Source organism: Neodiprion lecontei, chromosome 5 (genome assembly GCF_021901455.1).
Source record: "Neodiprion lecontei isolate iyNeoLeco1 chromosome 5, iyNeoLeco1.1, whole genome shotgun sequence".
In the NCBI taxonomy this organism is placed as follows: domain Eukaryota; kingdom Metazoa; phylum Arthropoda; class Insecta; order Hymenoptera; family Diprionidae; genus Neodiprion; species Neodiprion lecontei.
Window position 1 is genome coordinate 9,129,105 of NC_060264.1, and position 15,981 is coordinate 9,145,085.

General features: G+C 37.1%; 1 protein-coding gene across 4 annotated transcripts in view; it reads right to left on the reverse strand.

Annotated features, from left to right (window-relative positions):
- The window catches only part of LOC107224086 (protein phosphatase Slingshot homolog 2), a 169,395-nt gene that overhangs the window by 141,889 nt on the left and 11,525 nt on the right, over positions 1-15,981 (reverse strand). For all 4 annotated transcript variants that reach the window (XM_046740572.1, XM_046740571.1, XM_046740569.1 and 1 more), the window contains exon 2: positions 8,083-8,138. In XM_046740572.1, the coding sequence (XP_046596528.1) occupies positions 8,083-8,138 (56 nt within the window). The remainder of the gene's footprint in view (positions 1-8,082; positions 8,139-15,981) is intronic.

Here is a 15,981-nt window from a genome sequence, read left to right on the forward strand (position 1 = left end):
TTCTCCCATGTTATTTAAATGGGAAATACATATCTGCGATGAGGGACCTTTGAATTTAAATATGAAGGGCTAATACTTGCAGAGGGTTTTTTTGAGATGCCATACAATCAATTTTTAATTATATCGAGGGAAAAAAAATAGTCATTTTATTTGACCCACCCTAGTGTGCACGTGTCACTTATTTTTACTATTCTCCAAACCCACTTGCAATGCATGATAGCCCAATTCTGCATTCAATACCGAACAGAGATATGCAGAAATAATTGCTTTTCATGCAATAACCGCATTGCAAAATAAGAAGCTGTAATTTTTGGCAATTGACCCACGATCTTATAGCATTTCACGAGTCTCAGAGGCTGGCATGACTGTTTTACCGACGGATCTTGTATAATCGATTGACGCGCGCTCTGTCGAAACTAAAACTGTCATCTACCAAACATCCGATACTCGTCAATTCTATAAAATCATGGGTCAGTTGCCAAAAAATACAGGTTCTCATTTTGCGATGTAATAATTTCATGAAACTTAATTAATTTTTGTATACCTATCTATATTCGGCATTAAATATGGAATCGCCCCAGTGATTCATAGGCTTGGAGAATGGTGAAAATAAGTGACACGTAAACAAGAAAAAGTAATTTTTAATAGATTTCGATGACTTTGATAACTTGGTTATTTTTTATTACTCATAAATCATCCATTCCCAAAGGATTAATCCGCTCCGTAGCATCGTTTCGAAGATTTATTAATTTTTCGTTAAAAACGAGTAGAACTTTCTCTTAAAACCTTCTCCGCAAAGCCTAAAATCCTGTGAAAAATTTGAAAAAATGATTGCGACTGAAATCGATGAACATATTTTCAAAAAAGCACCCATCTTTCAAACATAATAAATATGATTTTCCAGGTACCGAAGATTTTTAAACTCATCATGCGGTGGACAACATAAAATTAAGATTTAAAATCCTTCGATTCATCCAACAAAAAGAAGTTCGACACCAAATGATTCGACTTTCTTGTCCGCTAATTTATTTGTCACTTTCATGTAATAATTACATTATTTTCTAATCGAGTTAAATAAACTCGAGAAAAAAAAAAGATTGAATACGATCTCCACCGGATTTGGAATGACACAAAGCCTGACTTTCATAACGCGCGTTATTAATTACGACGCGAATGAATCCAACGTAAGAATTATAATTCCATAGAAGGTTAAAGATTTATAAGCTAAGTCGCCTCGATTCTGGAACAAGATAGTAGTCGTCGTTAATTAGAGTTCCAAAGAAAGTATACGGGATACAACTTTTCTTTGAATTTCCGTGGGACTGCGAACGGAATTAATTTTAATTAAGACCAAAAGAAGGAGCGAACGACGCTGCGCTAACGGTGAGATAAGTACAGTGTTAAGAAATCGGTTTGCAGAGCTTCCTACTTCCTTCGGAGGTTGTAATAATTGCGCAACTTTCGCTATGCGTTATATACGTACGTACGTTGTGGGTAAATGACGATTTTGTAATCACGCCGATGCGTCGAGTTTATAATAACTATCGCAGTGCGCACCGTGCGCGCTTTAAATGGGACGTAGAGTCGAGTCAAAAATCTGTTTCAAGAAGCAAAGAAATTATCGAAGGTTTGAAAAGAGGTTTTTTTACCTCATTTTACAAAATTTTATTTTATGAATCTAGAAGAAATTGTGGGATTTGAGTTTTTGTAGTTGATGATATAGAATTTGAACTATCCTTTGAAAAAAAATTTATTGCAAAATCATACAAAATGTCGGCCGTAGGCGTAATAACGTATGAGGTGTGTTTTTCGCTGTTCGACGTGATTTTTTAAGTTTCAGTTAATCTAAACAGAAAATTCAAAAAGATTATTGAAGTATATAAATATGGGTATGGTCCGAACTGCTATCGTGTCGATTTTGCAAAAATTCGCAAATTCGCACAAACTTGAAGACGAACTTTTTTTAACTAAATTATCGTCCCTTAAATTATTTCTATCGAACCAAATGAAATGATTGTAGTTCGGCTCATAGCAGTACTCGTATTTTTAATGATGTTTTTGAATTTTCTGTTTAGGCCAACTGGAACTTCAAAAATCACATCAAATAGCAAAAACCCCGCTTTTGACGAGATATCGGGATATTTTGAAGGAAAGTTTTTTAAATGATAGTTCAAATTCTATATTATTAACGACCAAAAACCCGAAACCCAAAATTTTTTATAGATTTTTAGAATAAAATTTTAGGAGATGAGGTGAAAAAAACAATCGCTCGCACACCAGAATCCCCCTTCTAAGCTAATCGAATTAAATACGGTAAGATTAGGAGTAGTATATCAAGGGGGGTTCTACACGCAGATTCCTGTTACCGACACTTACCGACATTCTCCCGAGACTCAAACCCTTTTCCGCGATGAGGTCACAGTCCGCCGTACCGGCTTGAGGTCAAAACCGTGCAACCTTACCGACAGTTGTATCGGTCGAATGTCGGTAAGTGTCGGTAACAGGAATCTGCGTGTAGAACCCCCCTTGCTATACTACTATTAAGATCTTGTACTCCAGAAAAATTTTCAACCTCTGAATTTCAAATTTGAACACTTTATTACCGAACAACAAAGAAATCTCATCGTCCTATGATTTTTTAGCACCAATTCCACACCGATCCCATTCTGATGAATAAATAGATCAACAGTTTATTTGTAAATAAATTCCCTAGAAATCGTCTTGGACGAAGTTCCAGCATACAATTGTTACAAGTTTCAGATTAATCACTTATGATTCAGCAAGAAACACATTATCATAAGACAAAATCAGACTCACAAACATTGACAGACGATTTTTGGAGAATTCATTGACGAATAAAATGAGCTACATGTAATATGAGAAGCCGATAAGCAATATGAATTTTTCATTGAAAAAAAAATTATCAATCTAACGCGGCGTTTACAGTTGAAATTCAGTGTTTTTACATAATTTTTCCAGTATCGAACGATTTTTTTTTTTAGTCAGTCAGATGTAACTAGATTAGCTTCAGCGAAACTTTTGCAAACCTTTTCCTCGCCAATTTTGTGTTCGAATACTTTTTCACCTGACTGTACGTTCCATACCATTAATAAGGGAAGTTTCACATGCCGGATAACGAATGCGGCAGGCTGCTCAACGTTTTCTCTCCACAGTAGGTAAGGTGGATTCTTCATTACTTCCTACAGACCAACTTCTTAATGCGCAAACAAAAGTTCCGCCTCTTTCTCCGAAGGCTTCAAAAGCAGCTGAATTAGAAAATTAAATTTATTGAGATATTGAATTAAGCTAAATAAGATTCGATGATAGCCAGGAAACAGTTTGCGAGTTTGAGTATAATAAAAATAACTGGCACGCGTTAGAGAGGAAATAAAAGTTTTCCCACCTAGCCGAGTCGATAATCTATTGGTGCTTCGATTCGGGGTTAAAAAGAGTTAAGAAGTAAGAGGAGGATGTGTAGGAGTGAGAATCCCGACGCCGCAGCCGCGTGGACTTTAATAGATCGTGTATCTGATACGCGACCTTTGAAAATACGAGAGTTTAAAGGTCACTCCGCAAATAAATCTCAACCTATCAATCAGAGGATTGCGCGAAACGTTTCGGTTTAACCGCGTTGATGATCCTCCTCTCGATCATCTTTCTTTCTTTCATTCAAATGTGGAACATTTATCTGTACGAATCGGCTTTCGGGCTAGTAAAAACAATGAAAACGCGAATTTCGATTAATTTTGATGTTAAATGATAAACGCACTTGATGGGAAAAATGATCGAGAAATTGTTTAAATATCAGAAATTCGGAATGTGAAGTTTCACGCGTTCAAAAAGTTTGTAAAAAGTGTATTCCATCCCAAACCGACTTACGTCTGACCGTCAACTTCGGCGATTTTATTTATTCTTATGAATCGTGTAGAGTAGGGTGGTCCTTATTCAGGGTGTTCAGGAATTTTTGCCAGACCATCCCCCAAATCAACTTCAAATAATTCGAAAACAATCGCCTAATTTTTTCAGATTTTTACATCGAATCTAAGATAGTCTCCGCATTGTGATCGAAGTTTCTTATGGAAGTGACATGAGAAAAACTCTTTTTTTCAGTATATATTTTATTGCAAGAGTAATGATGTTCCAAATAATCTGTAACCGCGAGGTTTTGGTGAGAATTAGTGCTGCTATCTGGGAAAAAATACACATCATCGTACCAGGCAATCTAGACGAATTGTACAATCTCGAAACCTGACTTTTTTTTTTATTTAGAGGAAGTGCAATTCGTCTAGTTGCCTCGTACGATGATGCGTATTTTTTTTCATATAGTATCACTAATGCCGAGTGAAACCTCGCAGTTACAGATTTTTTGGAACATTGTTACTTTCACGATAAAATATATAGTGCGAAAAAAAGTTTTTCTCGTGTCACTTCCATAAGAAACTTCGATCACAATGCGGGCTGTCTCAGACTTGCTGTAAGAATCTGAAAAAATTTGGCGACTCTTTTTGAATGATTTGAAATTGATTTCAGTGATGGGGCGGTAAAAATTCGTCAACACCCTAAACAAGGACCACCCTAGTGTAGAGTTTAGAAAAAAACATCATCTTTCATTTATTTTTAGATTTCTTGAACTACGGGTTTGATTTTTAATGCTCCAAAAACAGGAAAACACAATTTTCAAATGAATAGCCTTGATCGTTTTGCTTCAAATTGTTCGCATAAATTCTTTGTTAAGAAAAGAGAATTTTGAGACTAATTTTAAGATGAAAGGCGAGCTTTTGGTTTCATGAACTACAGGCGAAACAAGTCATCAAAAAATGAGCAAAATCGAATTAAATATGAATTTGTATTTTCGAAATTTATATTCAATTCGATTTTTCTCACTTTTTAATTAATCGTCTCGCCTATAACTTCTACACCAAAAGCTTGTCCGCTTCCATCTTGGTCTCAAAATTCTCATTTTTCAACAAAGAATTCACGAGAAAAATATGCAGCCAATCGATCGACGCTATTCGTCCAAAATTTAGCTTCCGTTTTTTTTTTTTTTTCTTTTTGGAGCAGTAAGAATCAAACCCGTGGTTCAAAAAATCTAAAACCCGGTGAAAGATATTTTGTTTTGTATACTCTGCACCATCATTCATAAACAGGGTCGGTTTTGTGTAGAATGCCTCATATTCATTCGTTTTTTACTTCGTTCCGTGATATAATGACAGAATCAATTTTTTTTTTAACACCAGATGAATTGACAAATTTGCGGAAGAACAATCAAAGTCGCAGCAAAATAGATATCACATTATTACAGCTAACCGGTAACCTTTGCGGTGGATAATAAAATAGTAGCAAACTTTTTGCGTGGTAAGCTGTATGCAGAGTCGCGACAAAAGAGGTAAAAAAAAAACGCGAAAGGTATGACGTCACCGGGAGTCTGAAAAGGTCGCCTTCCGGCATCTCGTGTCAACCTGAACGACAGCTCGCCATTACACCATATTTGGCCCTAGAACTATTCGCACAAGCTTGTTGAACGACGAAACGTTGATCGTATTACGAAGGTAAATAAAATAACAACAAGTGTGAAATAAAAAATTTCAAAGAGAGGACAAACATTTTTCTACCAACAATGTCGTCGTACCCGTTTTTGGAATAATTTTACAACATTCGTTATTTCAGTAGAAGTATAATATACGTATTTTCAGTAGAAATTAAATCTTAACAACACTTCGATTACACGTTTTGGAATTTCATCTGATGCGTAAAATTTTGTTCTTGATACTTGAGAATCTTTTTCATAATGATGACGTATGAATTGGTAGAAATGTTTTCTTTCGTGAACGGATTAAAAAGTCATACCTGAGGCTGAAGGTACTTTTTAGAAAATGTATCGAAAAATTTAAATACGAACGAGACAAAGATATGAGTAATAAAACAAACGCTTGCACGAGGGCAGGATTAAAATTCCGAAAGCTTTGATATTTCGTCAAAGTTTCATTTCCTTGCTTTAAGTTTTGCCACCAAAAAAATTTGAAATTTCGCAATGTCTGAACATTTAAAATTTTGAATATCAGCCCCGGCCCCTTGCACGTATACAACAACAACAACAATAATTACAATAACAACAATAACAGTAAGCGCGATCTATTTTCAATCATCCATTTAAATAATGCTGATTTTAGTTTCAAATTTCTTTTTTTTTTGTTTTCCATCGCCATTCATTTGTTTATTTCTTTCTATTTCTACCACCGTGTACTTTCCATACATACATATACATGCGAAGGTTCGTACGAGTTAATTAAATGCGTATCATTGGCAATCGAGATTTATAATTGCAATTAACGAAGTTGGATCTCTGCCTTAAATAGCTCGAGCAACATATCGGCTAGCCAATAGAGCAATAATCGTTAATTAAAATCTCCAATCAACCGTCGGTTGGTAACTAACACAGATAATGGGAACGACGCGTTACAACAACCCGCGGTAAATATACACAACGGCAAACGACCTCGCGAATCGCCCCAAGTGCGAATCAGTACATCACTCTATGTAAGTATGTACAACATCACCATGGAAGATTAACTAGTCGCTGCCCGCCATCTGCGAGCTGCGATTTCAAATTCTCAAAAAATATCAAAAACTCCGCCGATCGGTTCGAGCTTGACTTCCCGCCTTCCGAAAGGTAGCCAAAAATGTGACGGTAAATGAATTTATATTTTTGCCAGAAGAAGAGAAGGAAAAAACGCACGTTTTTTTTATAATTCAAATTGCGGAGAGTAATTAAAATACACGAAACAATTACTATTCTGTAAGCTGTTTAAATGGATTGTATTCGTGAATTTTCAATCGCAAAGAATTAGATGATGTATGAAAATATATTGAGGAAATAAAAAATTCAAGTTCGATAATAAATTGAACATGTTTATCGGGTTCTTTTTTTCAGTTCGACTGGTTTTTTTTTTTTTTTTTTTTTTACAAGTTAGTGTCACAATCTGACAGTTGACGATCAAATCGCAAACTGAATACTCAAACTTTCGATAATATCAGGATAACTGCACGAAATTATTTAACACTTTGATTAGAAAAAATTAGACGATACGTCAGAATTATTAATAAAATATAACTATACGAAGGTAACGAATACAATAAATTTAAACAGGCAAGAAAACGGTTGTTTCACATGAAACTTTATTGATTGTACAGTTAAAATTTTCGTATAATATCAATGGAAAAAAATCTTGGGAGCTTTACTGGCGTGTTCCTTTGATGCATTTCATGTTTTATAAATGATTGATAAAAAAAAAAAAAAAAACAAGAATAGAATCGATTAGAACCGCATTTCACTGCAAATCGTGAGAGAATTAAACGTGCAGCTATGCAAGAACTCCTCGGCAGGAAATTGCTGCATGTGTTACGTTAGATAGACGACGATGTGCGGTACGAAGAGAGGGAGAGAGAGAGAAGGTGGCACATACAAGACGCGTAATAACTTGAAAGGCGTTGACAAAAGTGTGGGCAGCTGAAAGCTGAGAAGATATCGTTTGTGCCGGAGTATTAGCGGGGGCAATAAATTTCCGACCATCTCGTTAAGCGCGGGCTGCAGGTAAACCCGTAATCCGTATTTGGAGAAAGAAACGGCACCGGCTTTTTACCAAATTGACAAAAAATTCTCCTCATCTAGAATTGCCACTTGAGATTTTTCGACGTCTGTATAAATTAGAAACGTCTTAATTAACCCTGTTATCGAGTTACGGGTAGCAAATCCGAGATGCCGATTCAATCGGATCGATTCGCATAAAAATCGATTAATCAGTAGGTCAAAAATATCGATTCAAGCAGGTTGAAAATTTTTCCTCGTCTTAGTTTCACTTTGTTTTGTTTTTTTGGTTGTCTCTTCAGGGATAATTAATAATATTCTCTAAACTCGTGAACAAATAAACGGTATTGCGATTGAGTATCTTGTAGAATCGAGAAAACTTCATTTAAAACAAAGATTTTAAATAAATAAATAAATATATTTGTATGTGTGTCAGAAAAAACAGAAACGAGTTTAATTATTATTCAACTAAAGAAAAATATATTTTTTTTTCTTACCTTTTACAACTACGGCCTGCGTCGTCATCATCGGCTGGAGCCCCCGCGCCTGAGTCCTGAGACAGAGAAAAATAATTCTGTTTTACAAGTAAGATCGAAGATTCTCGATATTGAACTGATCGTACAATTAATTGATTAATTGGGCTGAAAAATTGGGAAACAAAAGAAAACAGTAGCCTCGGCGAGACTTGAACTTGATTTTCTTGGAAACGCCTGTCCATTGGAATCGAGTTTCTGCTTTGTCCAATTGAAATTCTAGTAATGGCCTAAACGCCACATAAATTTCATTGAAATCAGTGAATGACAGATCGTAAGATCTCCTCGTATAACCGCGACTTCTTTTATCAGAACAGATTTTTTTTTTTTTAAAGACTTTCGGGAGCTTTCTCTAATAATTTCTCTAAAAGAAAAGGTGCGAATAAAAAATCCGTAGCAAAAAAGCTCAGAGGATACATCGACGATTTTAAAAAGTCTTTGTTTTCGTATTTCGGATATTCCGTTCGCCTGCAAACTTGCTTACAATTTTGCCAATCGTTTCCTTCAGAGCTTCACTCTGCATCCACGCGACGTAAAGTTAATAATATAATGAAAAAGCGCGGTAACATCATTGCGCAGACTTTTTTGTCTGAAAATCTTGTGCTCCGATTATCTTTCAAGATTCTGGCAGACACGGATACAAGAGTGACGCATCGTAGGGTAGTCACGGACGATTATTGCGACTAGAGCTGGGATTAAAGACTCGGCTGTTCTCGTCTAGGAGAACAGCACCGATGCAAAGCTGAGCTTGCGCTCGGTAAGCTGACGCCCGTTTCCGCATTTCGAAGTCTTAATTGAGCCAGGAATTCTCTCTCGTTTCTCTCTCATTGGTCCGCCGGGTCGTTGCACTCTCGGCATTGTGCAATCGGGATTGAAGAGAATTTTACACAGAAGACTCATCGACCCTCCATCGTTCTCAAGTCTGAATACGGGCGACGACGGCAATTTGCGGCGGTTTGGAGAAAGCTGCATTATCGTAATAAAAAAGTAAATTTTCAGGAAATAAAATACTTTGCAAGCTCGGAGAATATCGTTTCCTTCGAAACCGAGGAAAATATGAAACCCTCGAACTTTTGTAACTGCTAAAAAGAGACCGTTTACCAATTTTTACCTTCCTCATTGTTATACCGCAGCTTTTTGTACGTAATCTGATAAACTTTGCACGGAAGGTTAATTTATTGAAAAACAAATGGATGTTGGTAAAAATTCATTCTAGGCGATAAAAAAAATGGAAGACAAAAGAATTGAACAATGGATAAAAATTGAACCGACGATACAAGATTGTGGTTTAAAAAAAACCGAATAAAAATGTAATCTTTCTGAAACTGTTCAGAACCGAACATTTTTCAACTTACATAGTCGATTTTTGTACCAATTCAAGTCTTTTGTTTCGCCTCCATGCGTATCTTCGATCAGGAATAAATTAGCTACCGTCTTTTAACGATGCATCGATAGGTCATTTAAAAAAAAAACCAGACATTTATACAAACCAACAGAAGTTTTTCAAGTCCATTTCAAGAATTTAAATCGCATCTGGACCATTGAAAGTTTCAAGTCTCAGGACTTGATGACGAGGTTCGACGTAACGTTGATCTGAAATTCGATCATTCATTTCTTTGACTCGCTGCGTTTTTCCGAGTTTAGCAACAGCTCCGGAAATGAGCGAAGAATCCATCGCCGAGTTTCGAACGAAAGGTTGCAAACCCACGGAAAGATTTTAAATTTAACGACAGACAACCGGCTTTATTAACCGGATGAACATGAGCCAGCTCTCGGATTTACAGTTTTAACGCTGCAAGTTCCAGGATTACCGAAAACAAAATATTAGTATCTAGTCCAAATTTTTAACCACAAATTGAGATTTATGATTAAAGATTCAAAGGCCTGAAGATGCTCAGACACCATATTATATGAAATTATGACGATTTTATTCTTATTTTGAACCACTTTAATGGATCCACCATTAAAAATTTTAGAAGTCCGAAGGTCTGACCTTGGATTCGTTATCAGTGACCTAAAAAACCTCCGCCAACTAATTTCTACTAGAATCAGAATATTTTTGGATTGTTTTTTTCCACCATATTTAATGCGATCTTTCTGAATTTGGCAAATCTGACCTCGAATTCATAATCGGTAACCCAAAAAACTTTGCGGTAGCAATTTTCATTCGAACCCATTCGTCCATTCTCAAAATATCATGATTTTTGTTTTTATTTTTTTGGAAATCTGTTATTTAATAACTTAAAAAGTACTAAACCGATCAAAGCCAAAATCTAATCGGTTCTAAATTTATAAAAACCGCGTCGATTGAGACTAAAATCATTGAAATCCGGTAACTCGTTCTCGAGATATCATCGGACAAAAAACTTGCTCACATAAATTATATATATGTAACATAGATACATAAACAAACACCGTAAAGAGCGTCCAACCGAAAATGGTCGGATGTGATTCTCTAGATCTTGAATCGTTGATATTTAGTGAAAATTAAATTTTTCATTTTCAATGTCATTTCGAGATAACTTCCTTTTTATTTCTGAAAGCAGAAAAACGGGAAGGTAAAAAACAAGCAGGACGGTCGTCGCCTCCCCTAAAATGCAGACCAAGAGGCGTAGCCGCCGCCAGCAAACTCCGGTGGCTGGACACGAGAGAAGGGAAAACGATAAGCGATGACTAACCCGAAAGCTTACAGCTCAACCCTTTGTGTTCTTCGCCCCTTGAATTTTGCATAGAAATACACACGTACACGTGCGTATATAGAATGCAAATACACTTGCCGAGAAGGCCAGGGGGAGGGATCCAGCGCATTTTTATACTTCAACCAAAGGGTCACTCCCCTTGGTAACATCGATTTTGCAGTTTAATTTACTCAGAGTATCTAGCTTCCCAGCTGCGCAATGGAAAGGCTTAGGCAAATCAGCAAAGGGACGCAGACGCGTGTGAGACGATGCGATGCACGATGCTGGTCGTTATTAGAGGTGAGTGATTGCGATTTGAAATCTTTTCAGTTCCCTTCGTAAATTGCGAAATTGTACATTTGTTGCTACGTACACTTGGCGACAATGAATCTGAGACGGTTAATTTTTTCCACTAGACAGTTACGTTGGCAATACAGAAAAACCTACAGCGCCACAGTCGGCCAAGCGCGAAACTAACTCAATCTCAATAAACCTAACATAACCCATGACCGTCGGATCTAACCTAAGAATCGACGTGTCAATCCAACAAGTCATTATCCTCACGATATTTTAAGGTTAGATTCGACGGTCGTGGATTGCGTTACGTCTATTGAGATTGAGTTAGTTTCGCGCTCGGCCGACTGTGGCGCTGTAGGTTTCTCTGGGTTGCCAACGCAACTGTCTAGTGGAAAAAATTAGCCGTCTCAGATTCATTGTTTGTCCCCAATTGTACTTTTATTGATACGAATTTGCGAGGTTTCGCAACCAATTACGAATCTACGAGACGACGGTCGGTTTTAATGTCGTCCTCGTAAACTGTTGCTCGTTCAGCCGCGATCGCAAACTATCTGCAAAATGATTATATGTTATACGGCTTCGACAAATCCTGTTTAAGAAGATTACAACGATTTATGGGGCGCGAAGTTGTGTGCCGATACGAGTCGAGTGGTTGCGGTTCAAATTTCTAAATCCTAAGTGGGCATATCGACACCTGTAAGAAAATCATCGTCACTGTAACAGTTAAGTCTGCGTATACATAACGACTTGGTTACTCCATTGATCGTTGTGGGTGGATCTGTGCTATTTCCACCTATCCATATCTACGTTGTACCAAAGTTTATACACTGAGAAAAATTTAATTTGTTACAGTAACTAGAAAAATTCAGTAAAACAGGTACCGCTAAAAGAAACTCTTTGAATATTGTTGGAATTACGAAAAACGAAGTACGCCTAACCATTTTGCGCTATCGTCGATCCTTTTTTGGTTATTGCAACGCAAAATCAGTTTATGAGGTTTACTCTACTTTTTTAGTTAAACATGGCTTTAACGTCAATTTATTCAACAGCTAGAAAACTAATTTTCATTTTGTGCCTAGAACTATATTTTTCGATTGTGGTAAAAAATGACAATAGTCAAGGACTGAGCGGTAACCGGAACTAAAAATTTCTCTCAGTGTAACCGATTATAAACATATTGAACAACTTATCTACCTATATAAAATTTTACCGCGTTCTTACCGCAATGCCTACATTATTGGCACGATGCATTTTCTTTCCAACAGTGAAAGAAATCGTGGTTGGGAATGAACAATTTTCGTTCAGATATGTCATTCGTTTTACCGATTACATAAGTACATTGGTACCCAGTCATTTCTTGTTACGCTCAAAACACAGATAGTACCATTGGAAGATAATTTCTCATTCAGGCATAGTGGCCGGTGATGGCGAATAAGATTATACAATTGAATTTCACAATCTATTCGCAGTGTGCATAGAAGGTGCTCTTAGGGAGATGGAGATATGCCCGATTCACAAGGACGGCAATGGCTGAGGTTATAACAGCCCTCTTGACAGAGTAATGCCCGAAGCAAGGCCGAAAGGACATGGTCGAGTCGTGCCTAAGTGCAAAGTTCTGAAAGGCCGGAACTATGTGCTTGCGTAACGCTCATACTGCGAAGTGCGTCATGTAATATACATGAGGCATTCCACCCCAACTGATTGACTAATATTTATTTTTAAGTATGGTGTAGAGTGTAAAGGAAAAATCACCTTCCAATGAGTTTTAGATTTTTTGGACCACGGGTTTGATTTTTACTGCTCCAAAAACACAAAAACACAATTTACGAATGAACAGCTCTAATCGATTGGCTGTAAATATTCGTGATGGTTCTTTATTTAAAAAAACTAGAATTTTGAGACCAAGATAGAAGTGGGCAAGCTTTTCATTTAGCAGTTGACTTTATTTAACAAGAAAAACTGTCAACTACGATTAACAGAACTTTTAAAACAGATTCAATATTCAATTTTAGATAGACACGTCAATTCAATCCAAAATTCTCTTATCGACCGATCATCGTTCCTCTGTATAAAACCGGAAACTCTTTAGAATAATAGAAGAAATCAACAACAACTCCGTTCTTTCGTCATCCTGGACATGTATACATATATAAAACAACGAAGAACTTGCGGTGGTCTCTCATTTCTCTCAGGGCCTCCTCTGCACCTTTATCGATTCCGCAACAGGAGCAGCAGCTAGAGTCTCGGATGGACGAGCATTATGCACCTACGTGCAGACGCTAGATCAAGCACAAGGACCCTCTGCTTTTGCTTTCCGCGCGACAAACTCGAAGGTAAAGTCCATCATCCCATGTAAGGAACACATACACGCACGGTCGACCGAATAATTAAGCATCACCGCTTTGCGAACCCCTTATAATCAGAGCCAAACGACTGCTGTGCTCGGTTTCGTCAACGGATACGCATCTGACATTACCAAAAGAGACTGCAACCTTCGAGTTGAAGAGTCAGACCCGGCTTTGCATCCATCTTCAAATACTATCGAACGCTTCGATCGTTTGAAGATTGCAGGAAACATCCAACAGTTCTTTAGAATCGGACCTACACTGAGAAAAATTTCATGAAAATTTCATGAAAATTTCTCTCAGTGTATATCTTTTAATTGGGGGGCACCTATAAACTTAAAGCTTTAAAGCAGTTGATCATGTTACATTTTTTTCAACTACAATGGTCGTGGACTTTGGGATTGTTTGTTTACTAGAGTATTGATTCCATAGCTGATAAAATGCGACATATGTACACTGTTAGAAAAATTTAACCAAAGATGTTCCAGTAGGTCCACTTGATGTTTGAGTTATTTGTTACATTTCTGTTGGTAAATGTGACACAAATTATTGTAATTTTAAAATTTAAATCGTCATATCAACGTTTAATTTGTACTTGGTAATTTCTTTTCGTTTAGTAACACATTAAAAAATGGTTAAATTGACCCAAAAATTTTACTGGACCTACTGGGACAATTTTTTTCTAACCGTGTACAGGGTCTAAAAAAAACTGTGTGTCGCTGTTTTATCAGATTATTCTCCAGGTCAAAATCAGCGAAGATCCTGAAAAATACGCCCCCGCAAAATCGGTCTTGGTCTCAATTTTCAATATCAATTGGGGTCAAAAAAAAACTTTTATAATTATCCTAAAAAATTCTTCTGGAATACGGCCTTTGAACACATAAAAAGATCGGTCAAATTCGAAAACAATTACAAAACGATATTCCATCGAATTGTGAGATTGTTTAGTAAATTCTCGTCGTTTGTCAGTTCGACAAACGGATTTTCGAGTGTCTGGCCCATGAGTTATTACCTAACTGATGAAAAACAGCGTCTTTAAGACCAACAGAAAAAGAATCATAGAAACCCAACATACCATTGGAGTTCGCCTAGCTGTGCAGCTGCTCTGCTATCGTCTTAAAACCTTGTCGCCCAGTTTAAAAAGCCGGCAAACTTGTTAGCGTAATAAACGGGATTAAACTTTCGAAGCAAGTGCAAACCGAGGAGCTAGGCTAATTACGTAACGGTTACCTTACCCTGCAGGATAATCGGACTGGTATAAACCAGGGTATTTCAGTATACTGTGAGGATTAAATTATTATACCATCTTTTACACAACCTTTATATTTATATGATATATACGCGCATCCGTGCAATTTTAATTCGAGGAGGTGGAAACGCCTCGCAAATCCTCAAGTCTGGAAATGGAATTCTCATCTATTAACAACAAGTAGTGAACTGTGCAGAGAAGAAGAAGATTGGCTGAGCGAATCAGCGCGAGTCGTTTTCATTTCCGTATCAAATTAACGATTTCACAACCATATTCATGAATTAATCAGGTTGTATAGTAAATTCGAAACAATCTCCAGACCAAGGAATAATGACGTAAATACAATCGAGGGTAATCAAGTTAAATTGGGTCAAAAAAATGTTCGTTTAATGCAAAGAGACAAAAGAATCATGAGGCTGAAGTTAGTAACGTTAACGTAACGAAACATTGGGAAGAGAAATTACTATTTTGCAAGTTTGTAGTGACTTTGAAGTAGTCAGGTTTTCAAAATATTAATACATTTAGCCTATTAATATGATTTACCGAATTCCAGACATTCCTGCAACTGTAAAATAACGATTTTCTGAAACGCGTTAATCATTACACTAGCGTCACTGACTTCATCCTCGTAAAGAATCCAACGAGTTAGTACGAAAAGAGATCAGTTATCGGCAACTTTCAAAAAATCGCCCCAAGTACTATTCCACTTTTCATTAACGAACGTGCGTTTATCAAGCTTTTCATTTTGATACCATTTTGACTGGACCGAACACCTGACATGTCCTTAACCAGAAACCATAAAACTTCCGATGTAGGCAGCATAAAGATAGTTCGAGGGAAAGTGAGAATTAACGAATACTTAGCGAAGACGAACCGGGAATCATGAAAAGAAGAGAAGACCACCCTCGATCTCGTGACTAATTGTAAGTTCCAGTCTCGATTCTCGCCTAGAGTATAAAGTTGGACATAAACCGAGTCGCCCTGCAGCAGCCAAAGCTGCAACGGGGTTGCAGAAGCATTTCTTCTCCGCTGAGCCGTAGCAGGCGTGTACCGGTATACATAAATAAATATGTGTGTGTAGATCATACACACATAGATGTGCATACATCATGCATGCGAAATATAAATAGCCTCGGCTATTACAGCGGCGAGTAATTTTCAGTTCTTGGTGGTGCGTGGTTTCGAGGTGGTGGCTTTAAAATAGAACCTTTTTACGCGGTGAAAAGAAGATCGCGACTTTTTAATTGCGTCTTTCAAGGCGAGCCAGAAGAACCAACCTGCTAATGCATCATTC